At 45.0% G+C, this 17,344-nt stretch overlaps 1 protein-coding gene across 2 annotated transcripts; it reads right to left on the bottom strand.

Annotated features, from left to right (window-relative positions):
- Nucleotides 1-1,207: 1,207 nt before the first annotated feature.
- Nucleotides 1,208-17,228, bottom strand: LOC106609997 (uncharacterized protein C16orf52 homolog B). Of its 2 annotated transcripts, none has more exons than XM_014209084.1 (3): nucleotides 16,403-17,228; nucleotides 5,186-5,398; nucleotides 1,208-2,787 (listed from the first exon to the last, which is right to left on the bottom strand). In XM_014209084.1, the coding sequence occupies exons 1-3, from the start codon at nucleotides 16,515-16,517 to the stop codon at nucleotides 2,603-2,605; spliced, it is 513 nt and encodes a 170-aa protein (XP_014064559.1). In that variant the 5' UTR covers nucleotides 16,518-17,228; the 3' UTR covers nucleotides 1,208-2,602. The 2 variants fall into 2 exon arrangements, with proteins under 2 accessions (XP_014064559.1, XP_014064567.1); XM_014209092.1 differs by having other exon boundaries at nucleotides 16,412-17,228.
- Between the last annotated feature and the right edge of the window lie 116 nt (nucleotides 17,229-17,344).

Genomic DNA, 17,344 nt, shown 5'->3' with positions numbered 1-17,344 from the left:
CTGAGCTATTTAGCTGCGGTTGCCGCCAGTTGTTTTTTAAATTGAACCTTTATTTAACTTGGCAAGTCAGGTAAGAACAAATTCTTATTTACAATGAAGGCCTATCCCGGCAAAACCCGGATGGCGCTGGGCCAATTGTGCGCAGCCCTATGGCACTCTCAATCACGGTCGGATGTGATACAGCCTGAATTTGAACCAGGGACTGTAGTAAAGCCTCTTGCACCGAGATGCAGTGCCTTAGACCGCTGCGCCACTCGGGAGCCATGACCAATATATAAATATACATTTTTTATAACATTAACGTGTGTAGGTAGATACGTGTGTAGGTAGATGTGGAAAGATAGATACAAATGATTTGTTGCAAGTTGAGGGGGTTCACACCTAGCTCGGCTATTAGACAATTCTTTAGTAAAGGTTGAATAGTCTATTGTTCAGCTAATAGCCCATCCTGCTACACTTCTGAAAAACTAATAATACTTTTCTCCCTTTCCACATGTTAAAGATTCCAATTGATAAAGTGTTTTTCGCCACAACCGGCCCCAACCCCAATTAATACATTTGGGCAGTCGATAGCATGCTGAACTTCGGGCTAGAATGTTGAGGGTTCGAAACCTGCTCCCTGCTTGTTACCTCATGTTTCAGCATGGTAACGCATGGCTCCATGTCGCAAGGATCTGTACACAATTCCTGGAAGCTGAAAATGTCCCGGTTCTTCCATGGCCTGCATACTCACCAGACATGTCACCCATTGAGCATGTTTGGGATGCTCTGGATCGACATGTACGACAGCGGGTTCCAGTTCCTGCCAATATCCAGCAACTTCGTGCAGCCATTAAAGAGGAGTGGGACAACATTTCACAGGCCACAATCAACAGCCTGATCAACTCTATTCAAAGGAAATGTGTGGCACTGCATGAGGCAAATGGTGGTCACACCAGATACTGACTGGTTTTCTCATCCACGACCCTACTTTTTTTTTAAATAAGGTATCTGTGACCAACAGATGCATATCTATATTCCCAGTCATGTGAAATCCATAGATTAGGGCCTAATTTATTTATTTCAATTGACAGATTTCCTTATATGAACTGTAACTCAGTAAAATCTTTGATATTGTTGCATGTTGCATTAATATTTTTGTTCTCTGTAATTGCTTATATGATACAGAATGTTCTCCCCATTCGAGAGTAATAGATTAGATAATTTGTCATGTTGTGTAACTTTTAATGAGATGGTTTTCCAGAGTAGTTCATGTATATCACAGTGCTTCCTCAAACAACAGCCATTCTGTCTATGTAGCCTACATGAGCAAGTCAGCCAGTCATGAGAACAAATTGACAGACATAAAAGCAAAGAAAACAGACATGTAGGAATTCCATGATACAGTGCATTGACCATAAAAAAGTACTATAAATGCTTCATCTTGGGAAAATAATGCATTCATGAAAACAAATGAATTATTTTACTCTTTCATGAGATACTTTACAATTGTATTGAATTAGTTCTAATTGCTTTCCATCATCATGTGATCCAACAGACTTCCTGCTTTTCATAGTTTCATCATGAATCTAGAGGCCAGCTCCACTCATAGGACACAAGACAACAGCTCTGAGGTCTAACTCAACTTCCAACCATATACGCATCATCTACAAAATGATGGCTTCATCATTCTTATTGCCGGCTCCAGCCTTTCTACCACTGTGCTTCTTATGGGGCGGAGTGACTTGACTTCCTGTTGTCATGACCATGGGTGACAGTCTTCCCTGTCCTGATGATCCATGTCTATTTCAGGCTCTGGCCACTACCCGTTCTGGGTCAATCCATGAAGAGAGTGCCTTTTATGTCCTGGTGACATTGTGTGCACATTTTGATAAAACACTCAATTTAACAATTGGATCACAAATCTACACTAACTAAACATAAAAAAAATCCAATAGTAGTGTGTTTTACATCTTGGCATGTCCCACGTCATGTTTGTCCGACTTGAAGATTTTAACCAACTTAACCGTCAAATTTCCCCAAGTTTTCACCATCATTGTAATATAATTTGTTGCTCTGACAATGTCATTTCTGGAAATTATTATTTATCTCATGTGATTAGTGATTCATTTACATTTGTCCCTCAGGTCAACCAGTTAGGTGAACTGAACTCTCGTTTTAATATGGTTAAACTATTCCTTAAAAAAAATTAAAATATCAAAAGGAGGGGATGGGGAAAACATGTTTGTTATGAAGTTAAACATGTGCTCTTTGACAGAATGTTCCAATTTGGTGAAATTACACTACCCGAAAAGGCACTCCATTTATGGAAGGACACTTCTGTGTTCACTGATCTGTGAGGGGGCTGGATAGGTGTCCATTCCTCCCAGATCTATGAACACAGACAGACTAGTGCCTACTACCTGTCCTATTGACCCAGGGCTAGGTGCTGTAGAGTCCTGTCATCCAAAGGTTCGTCAGAGAGAAAGAGTGTTTCTCACAGTTCCTCTTCTTCCCTTCCCTTCCAGCTGGCCATTTTCAAATGTCTGGCCTAGCAAATGCTTCTACAAAAGGCATTTCTCTAAACGCAAGAATGTTTACAAAAAACAAAGTGCCCGATATGTCACCCAGGCAAGCAGACCTTCCCTGCAAACAGTAGTCCCACTATAGTGAAAAATATAGATAGGACAAAGAGTACATATGAGGACCCCACCACAGTGTTGTTGGGTAGTTTATAAGGTTGACCCCCGACCTCATCGATGTAAAATCCTATAGGAAATATCAGAGCTGCCATACAGAGCAGGATCACTATGGAGGAGAGAGGAAACAAAGTTTAGAAACAGTCTTCTTAAAAACACTATTCACAGTACAACATATTTAGGGAGCAAAATATCTTACAACATTTAAAGAGCAGGCAGCAACATGATCTCAGTCTAAATTCTATATTTGCGTTTTCATCGTCGTGGAAACCTGACAGATCTGAAAAAAATCAATTCACATTGTCATTACATTGTCATTACTTGGTTATTATTATACCTCAAGAGGTAATTCTAGCCCGATAATGATTAGGATAAAATGACCTCTGGAAGTATAATAATAACAAAGGAATGTTATTCCGTCATATCCCTTGGACCAGTAACGGAAACGTCGCTCGTTTCGAATCTCCAAGCCGAATAGGTGAAAAATCTGTCGATGTGCCCTTGATCAAGGCACTTAACCCTAACTGCTCCTGTAAGTCACTCTGGATAAGAGCATCTGCTAAACGGCCTAAATGTTAAAATGGAACTGTGCTGAGTGGCTCCTTGAACACCTACAGTAAATGGGGTTGCTATGAGCGGAGCTAAAACCAGGAGGGATTTTACCACTCTTAGGCTACCTGCCGCCCACACAGTTACCACACAAAAGCTTTTACTAAAATGAAACCAAAGTGACATTCATCTCGGCTTATTCAAATCAATTTGCTAACATCCATTAGTGACATAACAAGAATCTCAAGGTGCTTCAAAGCTGTAACTAATGGCTTTCCCTCAAATCACAGCCTATTCCCTAGTCTACTGTACTACTTTTACCAGAATAGGGGATTAAAACCTGTTGGGGATAGGGGGCAGTATTTGCACGGCCGGATAAAAAAACGTACCCGATTTAATCTGGTTACTACTCCTGCCCAGTAACTAGAATATGCATATAATTGTTTGATTTGGATAGAAAACACCCTAAAGTTTCTAAAACTGTTTGAATGGTGTCTGTGAGAATAACAGAACTCATATGGCAGTCAAAACCCTGAGACAAATCCTGACAGGAAACTGAAATCTGATGTGTGGATATCACTTCAAACATTTGCCATTGAAACACACAGGGGCTTATGAATCATTTAGCACTTCCTAAGGCTTCCACTAGATGTCCCCAGTCTTTACAAAGTGGTTTGAGTCTCCTACTGTCAAAACTGACTGAAAGAGAGGCTGTGGAAAGTGGTCACAGGTGGAGGGCCATTTACCATTATGACGCAGCCGCCCATGGCTACCCTCCCCTTTCGAAACGTTTTGAAAGACAATGCAAACGTCCCCATGGAATATTATTGAAGCTCTGGTTGAAAAAGGCCCTAAAGATTTATGTTATACAACGTTTGACATGTTTGAACGAACTTAAATAAAAAAAAATTGTACATTCGTGACGACAAGTCCGACTCACCACGGTACATTTTCAGTAGCCTTCGGAGCGCGCTAACAATTGGGACATAAATGATTAACTATTTCGAACAAAACTACATTTGTTATGGACCTGGGATTCCTGGAAGTGCTTTCTGATAAAGATAATCAAAGGTAGGGTTTTATTTACAATAGTATTTTTGATGGTTGATCGTTCCAAGATGGCTCCAACATGTATAGCCTAGCCTATTTTGCTGGGCATACCACGTCGTTTATTGCAAAGTGTGATTTCCCAGTAAAGTTATTTTTAAATCTGGCAAAGTGGTGGCATTCAAGACATGTTAATCTATAAGTCTTTGAATGACAATATTACATTTTAACAATGTTTTCGAATAGTAATTTTGTAAATTGTAGTGCTGTTTCACCGGAAGCATTTGAGGGAAAAGATTTTCTGAATGTCACACGCCGATGTAAAATGCTGTTTTTATATATAAATATGAACTTTATCGAACAAAAAATGCATGTATTGTGTAACATGATGTCCTAGGATTGACATCTGATGAAGATTGTCAAAGGTTAGTGCTGCATTTAGCTGTGTTTTGGGTATTTGTGATGCATCTAGTTGCTTTGAAAATGGCTGTGTGATTATTTCTGTCTGGGTTCTCTCCTAACATAATCTAATGTTTTGCTTTTGCTGTAAAGCCTTTTTGAAATCGGACAACGTGGTTTGATTCAGGAGAGGTGTATCTATAAAACGGTGTAAAATAGTCATATATTTGAGAAATTGAAGTTATAGCATTTATGAGGTTTTGCATTTCGCGCGACGCGATTCCACTGGTTGTTGATTAGGGTGGGACGCAAGCGTCCCACTGGCCCAGACAGGTTAACAGAATTCTGTCTGGCACCACTCATGACTTAAATGGTGACAGTGTTGGCCATGTTTCTGTATTTATCGTATTGCAGTCTTGGTCTCTTGGCCAGGCTGTCACTGTAAACGAGAACTGGTTCCCCATTGACCCGTCTGGTTAAATAACCGTTACATAAGTCAAAATGAAACGTACTCCCAGTGAAGGCGATCCAGCGGGCGTAACGGGTGGCCTCGCGGTGCCAGTGTGATGCCACCAACAGGCCGCAGGTCACCGTGAGGGAGATGATGCCCAGGATAATGAAGAAGAGGGTGGTGACCCACTCAGGGGGCAGCCGCGGGGGGATACAGGTCCATTCACGACCGTGGATGGTCTGGCACTGCCGCACCAGGCCTACCGTCAGGGAACCTAGAGAGACAGGAGAGAGGGAGAGAAGAGACAGATCAGTCAGGGTTAGATCCCACACAGCAGCAGTCCCACTGTCAGAGCATCTACAGAACACAGGAGGTTGGTGGCACCTTAATTGGGGATGGTTGGAGCGGAATAGGTAGAATAGTATCAAATACATTAAACACATGGTTTCCATGTGTTTGATGCCATTCCATTCGCTCCGTTCCTGCCATCATTATAAGCCATCCTCCCCTCAGCAGCCTGCACCGCTACAGACTGAGCGCTTGATCACATACACCCACGGCGGGAGAATATCTTTCATCACACACAGAGCATACTCTCGCTGTTCAGGTCAACTGTGCTCTCACACACCACAACAACATGTCACTTTTTGGCAGAATCTTTTCATTTTCGGTACACCTTGTTTTATTCGAAGAAACATAACCCAGAGCAGTAGATTGCATCAGTTCTAAAATATCCCTCAACTTGTGACAGTATCACCATTAGAAAAGCTAAGATCTGTATGAGGCATCACTGCATTACATCACATCTGGACTAATGACCTCCCTGGTGACACTGGATTCCACTTCCAGTGCCCTGTGACAACACAAAGTAGAGCTAAAGGAAGGTTGGTATGGTAACAAGGCTGAAGAGTGGGACGCTTAGGCCCTGGACCAATGGCAGGGGTCCCCGAGGAATCAATCAATGACGTAAGACTTGGACTAAGGTAACTGAGCTAAATGACTACCGCCCTGTAGCACTCACTTCCGTCATCATGAAGTGCTTTGAGAAACTAGTCAAGGACCATATCACCTCCACCCTACCTGACACCCTAGACCCACTCCAATTTGTTTACCGCACCAATAGGTCCACAGACGACGCAATCGCAATCACACTGCACACTGCCCTAACCCATCTGGACAAGAGGAATACCTATGTAAGAATGCTGTTCATCTATTACAGCTCAGTATTTAACACCATAGTACCCTCCAAACTCGTCATTAAGCTCTAGACCTTGGGTCTCGACCCCGCCATGTGCAACTGGGTCCTGGACTTCCTGACGGGCCGCCCCCAGGTGGTGAGGGTAGAAAACAACATCTCCACCCCGCTGATCCTCAACCCTGCGGTCCCACAAGGGTGTGTTCTCAGCCCTCTCCTGTACTCCCTGTTCACCCACGACTGCGTGGCCATGCACGCCTCCAACTCAATCATCAAGTTTGCAGACGACACTACAGTGGTAGGCTTCATTACCAACAATGACGAGACGGCCTACAGGGAGGAGGTGAGGGCCCTCGGAGTGTGGTGTCAGGAAAATAACCTCACACTCAATGTCAAAACAAAAGAGATGATCGTGGACTTCAGGAAACAGCAGAGGGAGCAGCCCCCTATCTACATTGACGGGACAGTAGTGGAGAGGGTGGAGAGTTAAGTTCCTCGGCGTACACATCACGGACAAACTGAAATGGTCCACCCACACAGACAGCGTGGTGAAGAAGGCGCAGCAGCGCCTCTTCAACCTCAGGAGGCTGAAGAAATTCGGCTTGTCACCAAAAACACACAAACTTTTACAGATGCACAATCGAGAGCATCCTGTTGGGCTGTATCACTGCCTGGTACGGCAGCTGCTCCACCCATAACCGCAAGGCTCTCCAGAGGGTAGTGAGGTCTGCACAACGCATCACTGGGTGCAAACTACCTGCCCTCCAGGACACCTACACCACCCGATGTCACAGGAAGGCCAAAAAGATCATCAAGGACAACAACCACCCGAGCCACTGCCTGTTCACCCCGCTATCATCCAGAAGGCGAGGTCAGTACAGGTGCATCAAAGCTGGGACCGAGAGACTAAAAAACAGCTTCTATCTCAAGGCCATTAGACTGTTAAACAGCCATCACTAACATTGAGTGGCTGCTGCCAACATACTGACTCAACAACAGCCACTTTAGTAATGGAACAATTGATGTAATCAATCTATATCTATATCTATATATAATGTTTACTTACCCTACATTACTCATCTCTTATGTATATACTGTACACTATGCCATCTACTGCATCTTGCCATCTGATGTAATTAAATGTATCACTAGCCACTTTAAACAATACCACTTTATATAATGTTCTCATACCCTACATTACTCATCTCATATGTATATACTGTACTCTATACCATCTACTGCATCTTGATGTAATGCATCACTAGCCACTTTAAACAATGCCACTTTATGTTTTCATACCCTACATTACTCATCTCATATGTATATACAGTACTCTATACCATCTACTGCATCTTGCCTATGCCGTTCGGCCATCACTCATTTATATATTTTTATGTACATATTCGTATTCATTCCTTTACACTTGTGTGTATAAGGTAGTTGTTGTGAAATTGTTAGGTTATATTACTTGTTAGATATTACTGCATGGTCGGAACTAGAAGCACAAGCATTTCGCTACACTTGCATTAACACCTGCTAACCATGTGTATGTGACAAATAAATTTGATTTGGATGGCTCAGGACCAGAGCCCCTGACACCAGAGAGAGGAAGAGAGCTGGAGGGAAGAGGCGGAGAGAGAGAGAGGGATGGAAGGATAAAGAAAGCAGAGGGAGGACCCAGAGCTTCTGAAACCACAGAGGAGAGAGATGAGATAAAGGAGAGAGAGGAAAAAAGAGAGAGGGAGGAGATAAGAATTCACATCAGAAAGTCACTCACTGTCAAAGAGCCTCTCCTCTCCTGCCCAAAAGCCTGGTGGGTCCAATTGTGTCAGCAAGCTAGGCCTGCTGAACACATAACTCTTCCAACAACAATAAGAGCATATATGAACCCCACCCTCCCTAACCCAACACAGAACGTGCCAACTCAGCAACACTCAACCCCCTCGTCCATCCAGCTACAAAAGACAATTCATCGGTATAGATTTGAATGAGAGAAATGTGAAATGAAATCCTGCGACCCCTTTCATCCCCTTCTCTGTCACGAGACGAGGAGTTATCCCTGAGCCAGCACTTTGTGTCTTCCAGAGGCTGGAGACAGAGAGGAGAGATGAAAAGCGGGCAAGGCTTGTGAGATATACTCTATACTGGCTATTTCAAAATACTGATGTTATGATTTTCAATACTGTTTTCATTTTTGGGGGTCGGGGCACCACCGACTTGCAGGGGCTGCGTGCTATGCCACTGCTCATAACTATAAGTTAAGTACAACTATAAGAAATGTAAGATGAGTCAAATAAATGATATCCAGAATTGCATTTGGTTTGCTAACTTGCTATCTACATGTCAAGATTAAGCTTCTTGGTTGCATCAGAGACATTCTACACCTTCCTGGATCCAAATCCCTGTTGCCTCAAGTGTTTTGTGCGTCCGCGGCCCTTGTGTGCACATTCGGTAATACCGTATACCCCGGTATGGTACAGAAACGGTATGAACATCTGGATACCACCCAACCCTAGGCAAGACAACCATATTTAGTCTATTGGATTAGAGAGATGGACAGAGATTTACAAATACCCCATTATGGTTCTGAGACAAGAACATACATCACTGAGGTGGTAGGGAGGGAAGGAGTATGAACCAATATGATGAGCCCTGCTCCCTCAAAAGGACATATAGTACACTGCCCTTGGTCATGTAAAAATCTTCCCAGTGTGAAATAGTTCCCAATCGTTCTGATTGTGACCACATGTTGTAAAATTTCTCCCAGCGTGAAAATGTTCCCAGTTCAATAAATGCACAAGCCTCTCTTTATGTGGATGGCTGAGCTCATCTCTTTATGTGGATGGCTGAGCTCATCTCTTTATGTGGATGGCTGAGCTCATCTCTTTATGTGGATGGCTGAGTGGATGGCTGAGCTCATCTCTTTATGTGGATGTCTGAGCTCATCTCTTTATGTGGATGTCTGAGCTCATCTCTTTATGTGGATGGCTGAGCTCATCTCTTTAATGTGGATGGCTGAGCTCATCTCTTTATGTGGATGGCTGAGCTCATCTCTTTATGTGGATGGCTGAGCTCATCTCTTTATGTGTATGGCTGAGTGGATGGCTGAGCTCATCTCTTTATGTGGATGGCTGAGCTCATCTCTTTATGTGGATGGCTGAGCCCATCTCTTTATGTGGATGGCTGAGTGGATGGCTGAGCTCATCATCTCTTTATGTGGATGTCTGAGCTCATCTCTTTATGTGGATGGCTGAGCTCATCTCTTTATGTGGATGGCTGAGCTCATCTCTTTATGTGGATGGCTGAGCTCATCTCTTTATGTGGATGGCTGAGTGGATGGCTGAGCTCATCTCTTTATGTGGATGGCTGAGCTCATCTCTTTATGTGGATGGCTGAGTGGATGGCTGAGCTCATCTCTTTATGTGGATGGCTGAGTGGATGGCTGAGCTCGTCTCTTTATGTGGATGGCTGAGCTCATCTCTTTATGTGGATGGCTGAGTGGATGGCTGAGCTGATCTCTTTATGTGGATGGCTGAGTGGATGGCTGAGCTCATCTCTTTATGTGGATGGCTGAGTGGGTGACTGAGTAGATGGCTGAGCTCATCTCTTTATGTGGATGGCTGAGCTCATCTCTTTATGTGGATGGCTGAGCTCATCTCTTTATGTGGATGGCTGAGTGGATGGCTGAGCTCGTCTCTTTATGTGGATGGCTGAGCTCGTCTCTTTCTCGCCTTTTGATTTAGCTATTATCGATTGACAGTACATATATTTGTTAGTTAGCTAGCTAAATCAAAGGCGAGAAAGAGACGAGCTCAGCCATCTACATAGAGAGACGAGCTCAGCCATCCCCTCAGCCATCCACATAAAGAGACGAGCTCAGCCATCCACATAAAGAGACGAGCTCAGCCATCCACATAGAGACGAGCTCAGCCATCCACATAAAGAGACGAGCTCAGCCATCCACTCAGCCATCCACATAAAGAGACGAGCTCAGCCATCCACTCAGCCATCCACATAAAGAGACGAGCTCAGCCATCCACAAAGAGTAAATGGAATGGTATTGAATAGCATTCCATTTATTCCGTTCCAACCATTACTATGAGCCCGTCCTCCCCAACTGAGGTGCCACCAGCCACCTTTATTTATTTTATTTAACTAGGCAAGTCAGCTAAGAACAAATTCTTATTTACAATGACTGCCTACCCCGGCCAAACCCTCCCCTAACCCGGATAACGCTGGGTCAATTGTGCGCCGCCCTATGGGACCCCCGATCATGGCTGGTTGTGATCTTGCCCGGGATCAAACCCGGGGCTGTAGGTACGCCTCTAGCACTGCCTTAGACCGCTGCGCCACTCAGGATCCCTTTGATGTGAAGACACATGTAGACCTACTGTATGTGGATCTAATGCTGATCACAGCTGTTATATCGTGGCTAGTGACATGGCACCCTAATGTAATACTCATTACTAAACCAAACTGCTGTGTCCTGTTTCCTCATCCATTACAGTGATCACATTTGCTTCCCAATTACCAGAATCCCAAATGAATGGTAGTAAGTTACACTACCAACCCTGATACAGATCATGTTACCAGACAAATCTGAGTGGAAAACTTCCCTTCAACAGGGTTTACTTACTTCAGCTGATTATTTTGAGGCTATACCCCTTCAACAGTTTAGATAGATATACAGTAGAATAGATGTGTCAACTATGAGGTAGCATACCTATGAATGGTTGTATGAGTCTGCAGCGAGAGAGCACACTGAAGTGGAACGTACTGCATGCATACTATGTTGATTCCATGATCTCTGAGCCCCTCCATTTTCTACACAGGATATCCTGTTCCTTCCCTATACATTCTTTTATCTAAGTAAAGAGCACAACATAAATAGGCGTAGGCTACCAGGACTTCACATCCCAACCACTTCATATCCTTAGTGAAAAGGTCCTGCCTCAGAAGCATAGTATCACATATTCCACTGTCAAAGAATCAAAGATACTGATTCAATGTTAAAAATGTGACATAGTATATCCTATCATGACACAATATTTCTCTCTCTTAAGCAAGCTTACACACCCATTCCATAGCTTGTCATTGGTGTAAATTGTACTTTTTGTTCTATGGGACTCTTGGGGGATATTTCTACTTCGTGGGACTGTTCAGCAGCTGTTTTAAGTGTGTAACACATCAGACATCAAGCTTGTCTGATAGCCAGGGCATTGAGACAGAGGGAGGTGTGTGTGTGTGTGTGTGTGTGTGTGTGTGTGTGTGTGTGTGTGTGTGTGTGTGTGTGGGCCAATGTCTGTAGTTAGTAAACACTTCCCCATGCAGCCCCAGTCAGTCCCCTGCTGCTTCGACTTCACTACAGAATACCTGCGTAACAAGCAGGAAATTAGCTAGTCTAAGACACACACACACCTCTATAAACTTGTATAAAGCTTCACATCCTGGATAACTACAGAGAGGTTTGCTGTAAACAAATAAACCATAATGATTCCTTTCCAGGCTAAACTTCAGTTGGTGAGAGAGACATTTGTGTTTATAACAACATCTGCCAATCTGATGCAGTCATTGTCAACATCTGTTTATCTGTGAGCAATAAGCATCATCTGGTGCTGCCAAAATACTGATACCATAGGAAAGAGCATAAGTTAGACCGGCAAGTTAACTTCATTGGCAGGAACAACTACACTCGTAGGAAAAAAAGGTGCCATTCTAGAACCTAAAATGGTTCTTCAGTTGTCCCCATAGGACAACCGCTTGAAGAACCCATTTTTGGTTCCAGGTAGAAACCTTTTGAGTTCTATGTGGAATCCTTTACATAGAGGGTTATACACAGAACCCAAAAGGTTTCTACCTGGAACCAAAAGGGATTCTCCTATTGGGATAGCCGAATAACCCTTTTGGAAACCTTTTTTCTAAGAGTGTAGGTCTAAGCATTTATCTATTTCACCTTGACAAAACAATATGTTTGGACTTCAGATACACAAACAGGGCCTTCCAGTCAAGGTAATTTCCTTGATAATTAACCTGTGAGTGCTTCATCTGAAAGAATTCTCCCTCCCAGCAGACCTCATCAGGAAAGACTCCACACATCTCCATTTACAAACAATGCTTCTCTCCACCTGGTAATTACTATTAGGCTGGAACAAAAGGCTTTTAACCCTGCTTGATTTCATACCTTCTCTGTGTGGGGTGAAAGGGGAAGTCTCACAAGGGAAGTCTGGCTAGTAATGACTGAAAACACAATATGAGTGGACCTCAAGCCTGTTTCCGTTCCTTCTTTGTATGGTATGTTCTACCTGAACGCTCCTGGACTGTGCTGTAACAGTGTAATGGAGGTGTGTTCTACCTGAACGCTCCTGGACTGTGCTGTAACAGTGTAATGGAGATGTGTTCTACCTGAACGCTCCTGGACTGTGCTGTAACAGTGTAATGGAGGTGTGTTCTACCTGAACGCTCCTGGACTGTGCTGTAACAGTGTAATGGAGATGTGTTCTACCTGAACGCTCCTGGACTGTGCTGTAACAGTGTAATGGAGGTGTGTTCTACCTGAACGCTCCTGGACTGTGCTGTAACAGTGTAATGGAGGTGTGTTCTACCTGAACGCTCCTGGACTGTGCTGTAACAGTGTAATGGAGGTGTGTTCTACCTGAACGCTCCTGGACTGTGCTGTAACAGTGTAATGGAGATGTGTTCTACCTGAACGCTCCTGGACTGTGCTGTAACAGTGTAATGGAGATGTGTTCTACCTGAACGCTCCTGGACTGTGCTGTAACAGTGTAATGGAGATGTGTTCTACCTGAACGCTCCTGGACTGTGCTGTAACAGTGTAATGGAGGTGTGTTCTACCTGAACGCTCCTGGACTGTGCTGTAACAGTGTAATGGAGGTGTGTTCTACCTGAACGCTCCTGGACTGTGCTGTAACAGTGTAATGGAGGTATGTTCTACCTGAACGCTCCTGGACTGTGCTGTAACAGTGTAATGGAGGTGTGTTCTACCTGAACGCTCCTGGACTGTGCTGTAACAGTGTAATGGAGGTGTGTTCTACCTGAACGCTCCTGGACTGTGCTGTAACAGTGTAATGGAGGTGTGTTCTACCTGAACGCTCCTGGACTGTGCTGTAACAGTGTAATGGAGGTGTGTTCTACCTGAACGCTCCTGGACTGTGCTGTAACAGTGTAATGGAGATGTGTTCTACCTGAACGCTCCTGGACTGTGCTGTAACAGTGTAATGGAGGTGTGTTCTACCTGAACGCTCCTGGACTGTGCTGTAACAGTGTAATGGAGGTGTGTTCTACCTGAACGCTCCTGGACTGTGCTGTAACAGTGTAATGGAGGTGTGCTCTACCTGAACGCTCCTGGACTGTGCTGTAACAGTGTAATGGAGGTGTGTTCTACCTGAACGCTCCTGGACTGTGCTGTAACAGTGTAATGGTGGCTATAAATTGTCATTAATATGTACATTTTCAGGTTCCAATTAATTCTCAAAGTGCTGAGCATATAAAAAGAGATATAACATGATTATAACCATGTCACCTTAGATTTATTAAGTGACGTTGGTGGCCAGGGGTTTGCGTGTGACGTTGTTGGCCAGGGGTTAGCGTGTGACGTTGGTGGCCAGGGGTTAGCGTGGGACGTTGGTGGCCAGGGGTTAGCGTGGGACGTTGGTGGCCAGGGGTTAGCGTGGGACGTTGGTGGCCAGGGGTTAGCGTGGGACGTTGTTGGCCAGGGGTTAGCGTGGGACGTTGTTGGCCAGGGGTTAGCGTGGGACGTTGTTGGCCAGGGGTTAGCGTGGGACGTTGTTGGCCAGGGGTTAGCGTGGGACGTTGTTGGCCAGGGGTTAGCGTGGGACGTTGTTGGCCAGGGGTTAGCGTGGGACGTTGGTGGCCAGGGGTTAGCGTGGGACGTTGGTGGCCAGGGGTTAGCGTGGGACGTTGGTGGCCAGGGGTTAGCGTGGGACGTTGGTGGCCAGGGGTTAGCGTGGGACGTTGGTGGCCAGGGGTTAGCGTGTGACGTTGGAGGCCAGGGGTTAGCGTGTGACGTTGGTGGCCAGGGGTTAGCGTGTGACGTTGGTGGCCAGGGGTTAGCGTGTGACGTTGGTGGCCTGGGGTTAGCGTGTGACGTTGGTGGCCTGGGGTTAGTCTGTGACGTTGGTGGTCTGGGGTTAGTCTGTGACGTTGGTGGCTGGTGGCCAGGGGTTAGTGTGTGACGTTGGTGGCCAGGGGTTAGTGTGTGACGTTGGTGGCCAGGGGTTAGTGTGTGACGTTGGTGGCCAGGGGTTAGTGTGTGACGTTGGTGGCCAGGGGTTAGTGTGTGACGTTGGTGGCCAGGGGTTAGTGTGTGACGTTGGTGGCCAGGGGTTAGTGTGTGACGTTGGTGGCCAGGGGTTAGTGTGTGACGTTGGTGGCCAGGGGTTAGTGTGTGACGTTGGTGGCCAGGGGTTAGTCTAGGGGTTAGTCTGTGATGTTGGTGGCCAGGGAGGACTTGTGGGAGGAAAGTGGGATGTTATGTCTGGTTTGGTCTCTCCTATGTTTTCATTCTTTGTATAAAAAAAGAAAAGAATGATCACAAATGAGACCATTAAAATCTAAACATAGGACTCAAAAGTTTGCTTTTCCATCCTGGCTCCTACCTCACAACGACAAGGGGAAAATGTCACCTATCCCGGTTGTTTATGCAGTAGGCCACAGCATGGAACTACAATCTGCTGGCTACAGCTGTAGCTAAAAGGCATTAGCTCATTCTAAATGACCCATCTTTCAGTCGTAGCCTTTATTGTTGCACTTAATTTTACCATGTCCTCAGACTGGGGTACTGTAGATGAACTACAAATGCCCCAGTCTGTCTGTGTCAGATGCATATAACATACAGAGAGTGAGTGGAGAGCTGAACAGACCTCCAAGGACATAGCCGGATATGTGGCCCTCACTTCACCACAGTCTGACACACTATTTGTCAACGGTCAGCCTGCTCTTAGACCACTGCACCATTTGGGAGGTGAGTTGATAGCTAGTGTAACCGATGTGAAATGGCTAGTTAGTTAGCAGTGGTGCGCGCTAATAGCGTTTCAATTGGGTGACGTCACTTGCTCTGAGACCTGAAGTAGGGCCGCGGCTTTTGTGGCGCGATGGGTAACGATGCTTTGTGGGGGGCAGTTGTTGTTGTGTGCAGAGGGTCCCTGGTTCGAGCCCAGGTTGGGGCGAGGAGAGGGACGGAAGCTATACTGTTACACTAGTACAGGGTAGCTTATATGCCTTGAAGGGACATGGGGTATCAGTGGATGTTGGGGTGAAACAGTAGAGGGCAGTTCATTTATTACCAGCTGTGGAGGATGATGATTGGTGGTTTGAGGACAAGCCCCGAGAGGACAAGCCCCGAGAGGCCGAGAGCGAGAGAGGATGCCAAAGTAGCTCACTGTATTTTAGAGGGATGGGGTGGATGTGGGGAGAGGGTGGATGTGGGGAGAAAGAGGGCAGGACTGCTTGTATAAAGTGTAACAGAAAATGTAGGTCTTAGATGATGCCACATTATAAGATTGTGAAGCTCAAGAGAAAGGTCACCAGAATGCCAAAGTGTTATATTTGGAAGAGGGTGGTGGTGTAGTGTGGCTGATGCAGTAGAGTGGAAAGAGAATGATTCAAAAACATTGGGTTACGTGAACTGAAATCCTAGAAGAATAGTGTGTCAAAGGGGTTAATTAAGCAATAAGGCCTGAGGGGGTGTGGTATATGGCCAATATACTATGGCTACGCATTGCAGAGTGCCTGGATACAGGCCTTAGCCATGGTATATTGGCCATTTAACACAAACCCCCAAGGTTTCTTATTGCTATTATAAACTGGTTGCCAACGTAATTAGAGCAGTAAAAATAAATGTTGTCATACCCGTGGTATACGGCTGTCAGTCAATCAGCATTCAGTGATGAACCACCCGGTTTATAATGCACATTATTGATCATTGTCAACAAAGCCCCTTAGGGGCCACACAGGGCGATAGCCAGCTGTAGCAGCCTACAGCCAGACGATAGACACTAGACAGATAACGTGTGGAAATATATAAATGAAGTTAAATGCCCTCACCTAACTTACCAGTTGCATCTCCTGTGTTGATCCAGTCTGGATTAGCAATACTGGCGATGGCAAAGATATCTGCCGCTAGAAAGAGGCATCCTGATATGACGGTGAGTTTATCCATTTCTCTGACGCGGATGCACTCTTCTCTTCTCCTTTACATTGAGTCAATAAGGAAAGTCTCCTTTATCTCGTCCTACGAAGGCAAATAGGTCTGAAGAGACTCAGGCATTGATTTCAACGTCCAATATCAATGTTTTGGTCTTGCCCAGTGGAAGCATTGTCGTAGTCCTCTTGGGGGAGAAGGGCAAAGCCTCTCATCTTTGCGGCGCGTACGCAGCAGTCCTGGTGTAGGAGTTAATGCAAAGACGTTTCCGTTATGTGAAAAGTTGCCTTTGCAAACTGCCTTCCCATTGACTTATAAATATCGACCATGGCCCTGGCTATGAACGCCCGCTGTTTCACCCATTCGCCCAGTATTGCAACCTGGTAGCTTATGGTGTCTGGGAAAAAATATATTTGAAAGATGAGTGGAAGGAAAATTCGAAAGTTTTGCGACCATTTCGCCGTTATTAGGACATTAAGCGATTCTTGCAAGCGTGCACACTATACCGCTTATTTCCTGTGTTCCTTTCTCTTCTCCATCTGAGATTTCGTCGTTGCAAACAAATTCCATAAAATACATATCTTGAGCGCAATTCTCTGATTTCATATAATATGCCAATATTCCCTTCAACAGAAATAACGTTATTTGTCCCTCTTGAAATGCCCGTCAGATGAATGCATTCGAGGTAGGAATCAGTGGTAAAAAAAAAAATCGTTGTTCTCTCAAGTATTTTTAGCAGACGTCAACTCTCGCGAGATTCTGTACAACTCTGTCAAACAGAGAACCAAGTGATTGGGCGCGTTTGAGTAGTAAGGCTAAAGCAACTGACTGTCGACGAAAGTCGG

This window comes from Salmo salar, chromosome ssa01, assembly GCF_905237065.1.
Source record: "Salmo salar chromosome ssa01, Ssal_v3.1, whole genome shotgun sequence".
NCBI classification, from domain to species: domain Eukaryota; kingdom Metazoa; phylum Chordata; class Actinopteri; order Salmoniformes; family Salmonidae; genus Salmo; species Salmo salar.
This window is presented reverse-complemented; position numbering and strand designations above follow the sequence as displayed.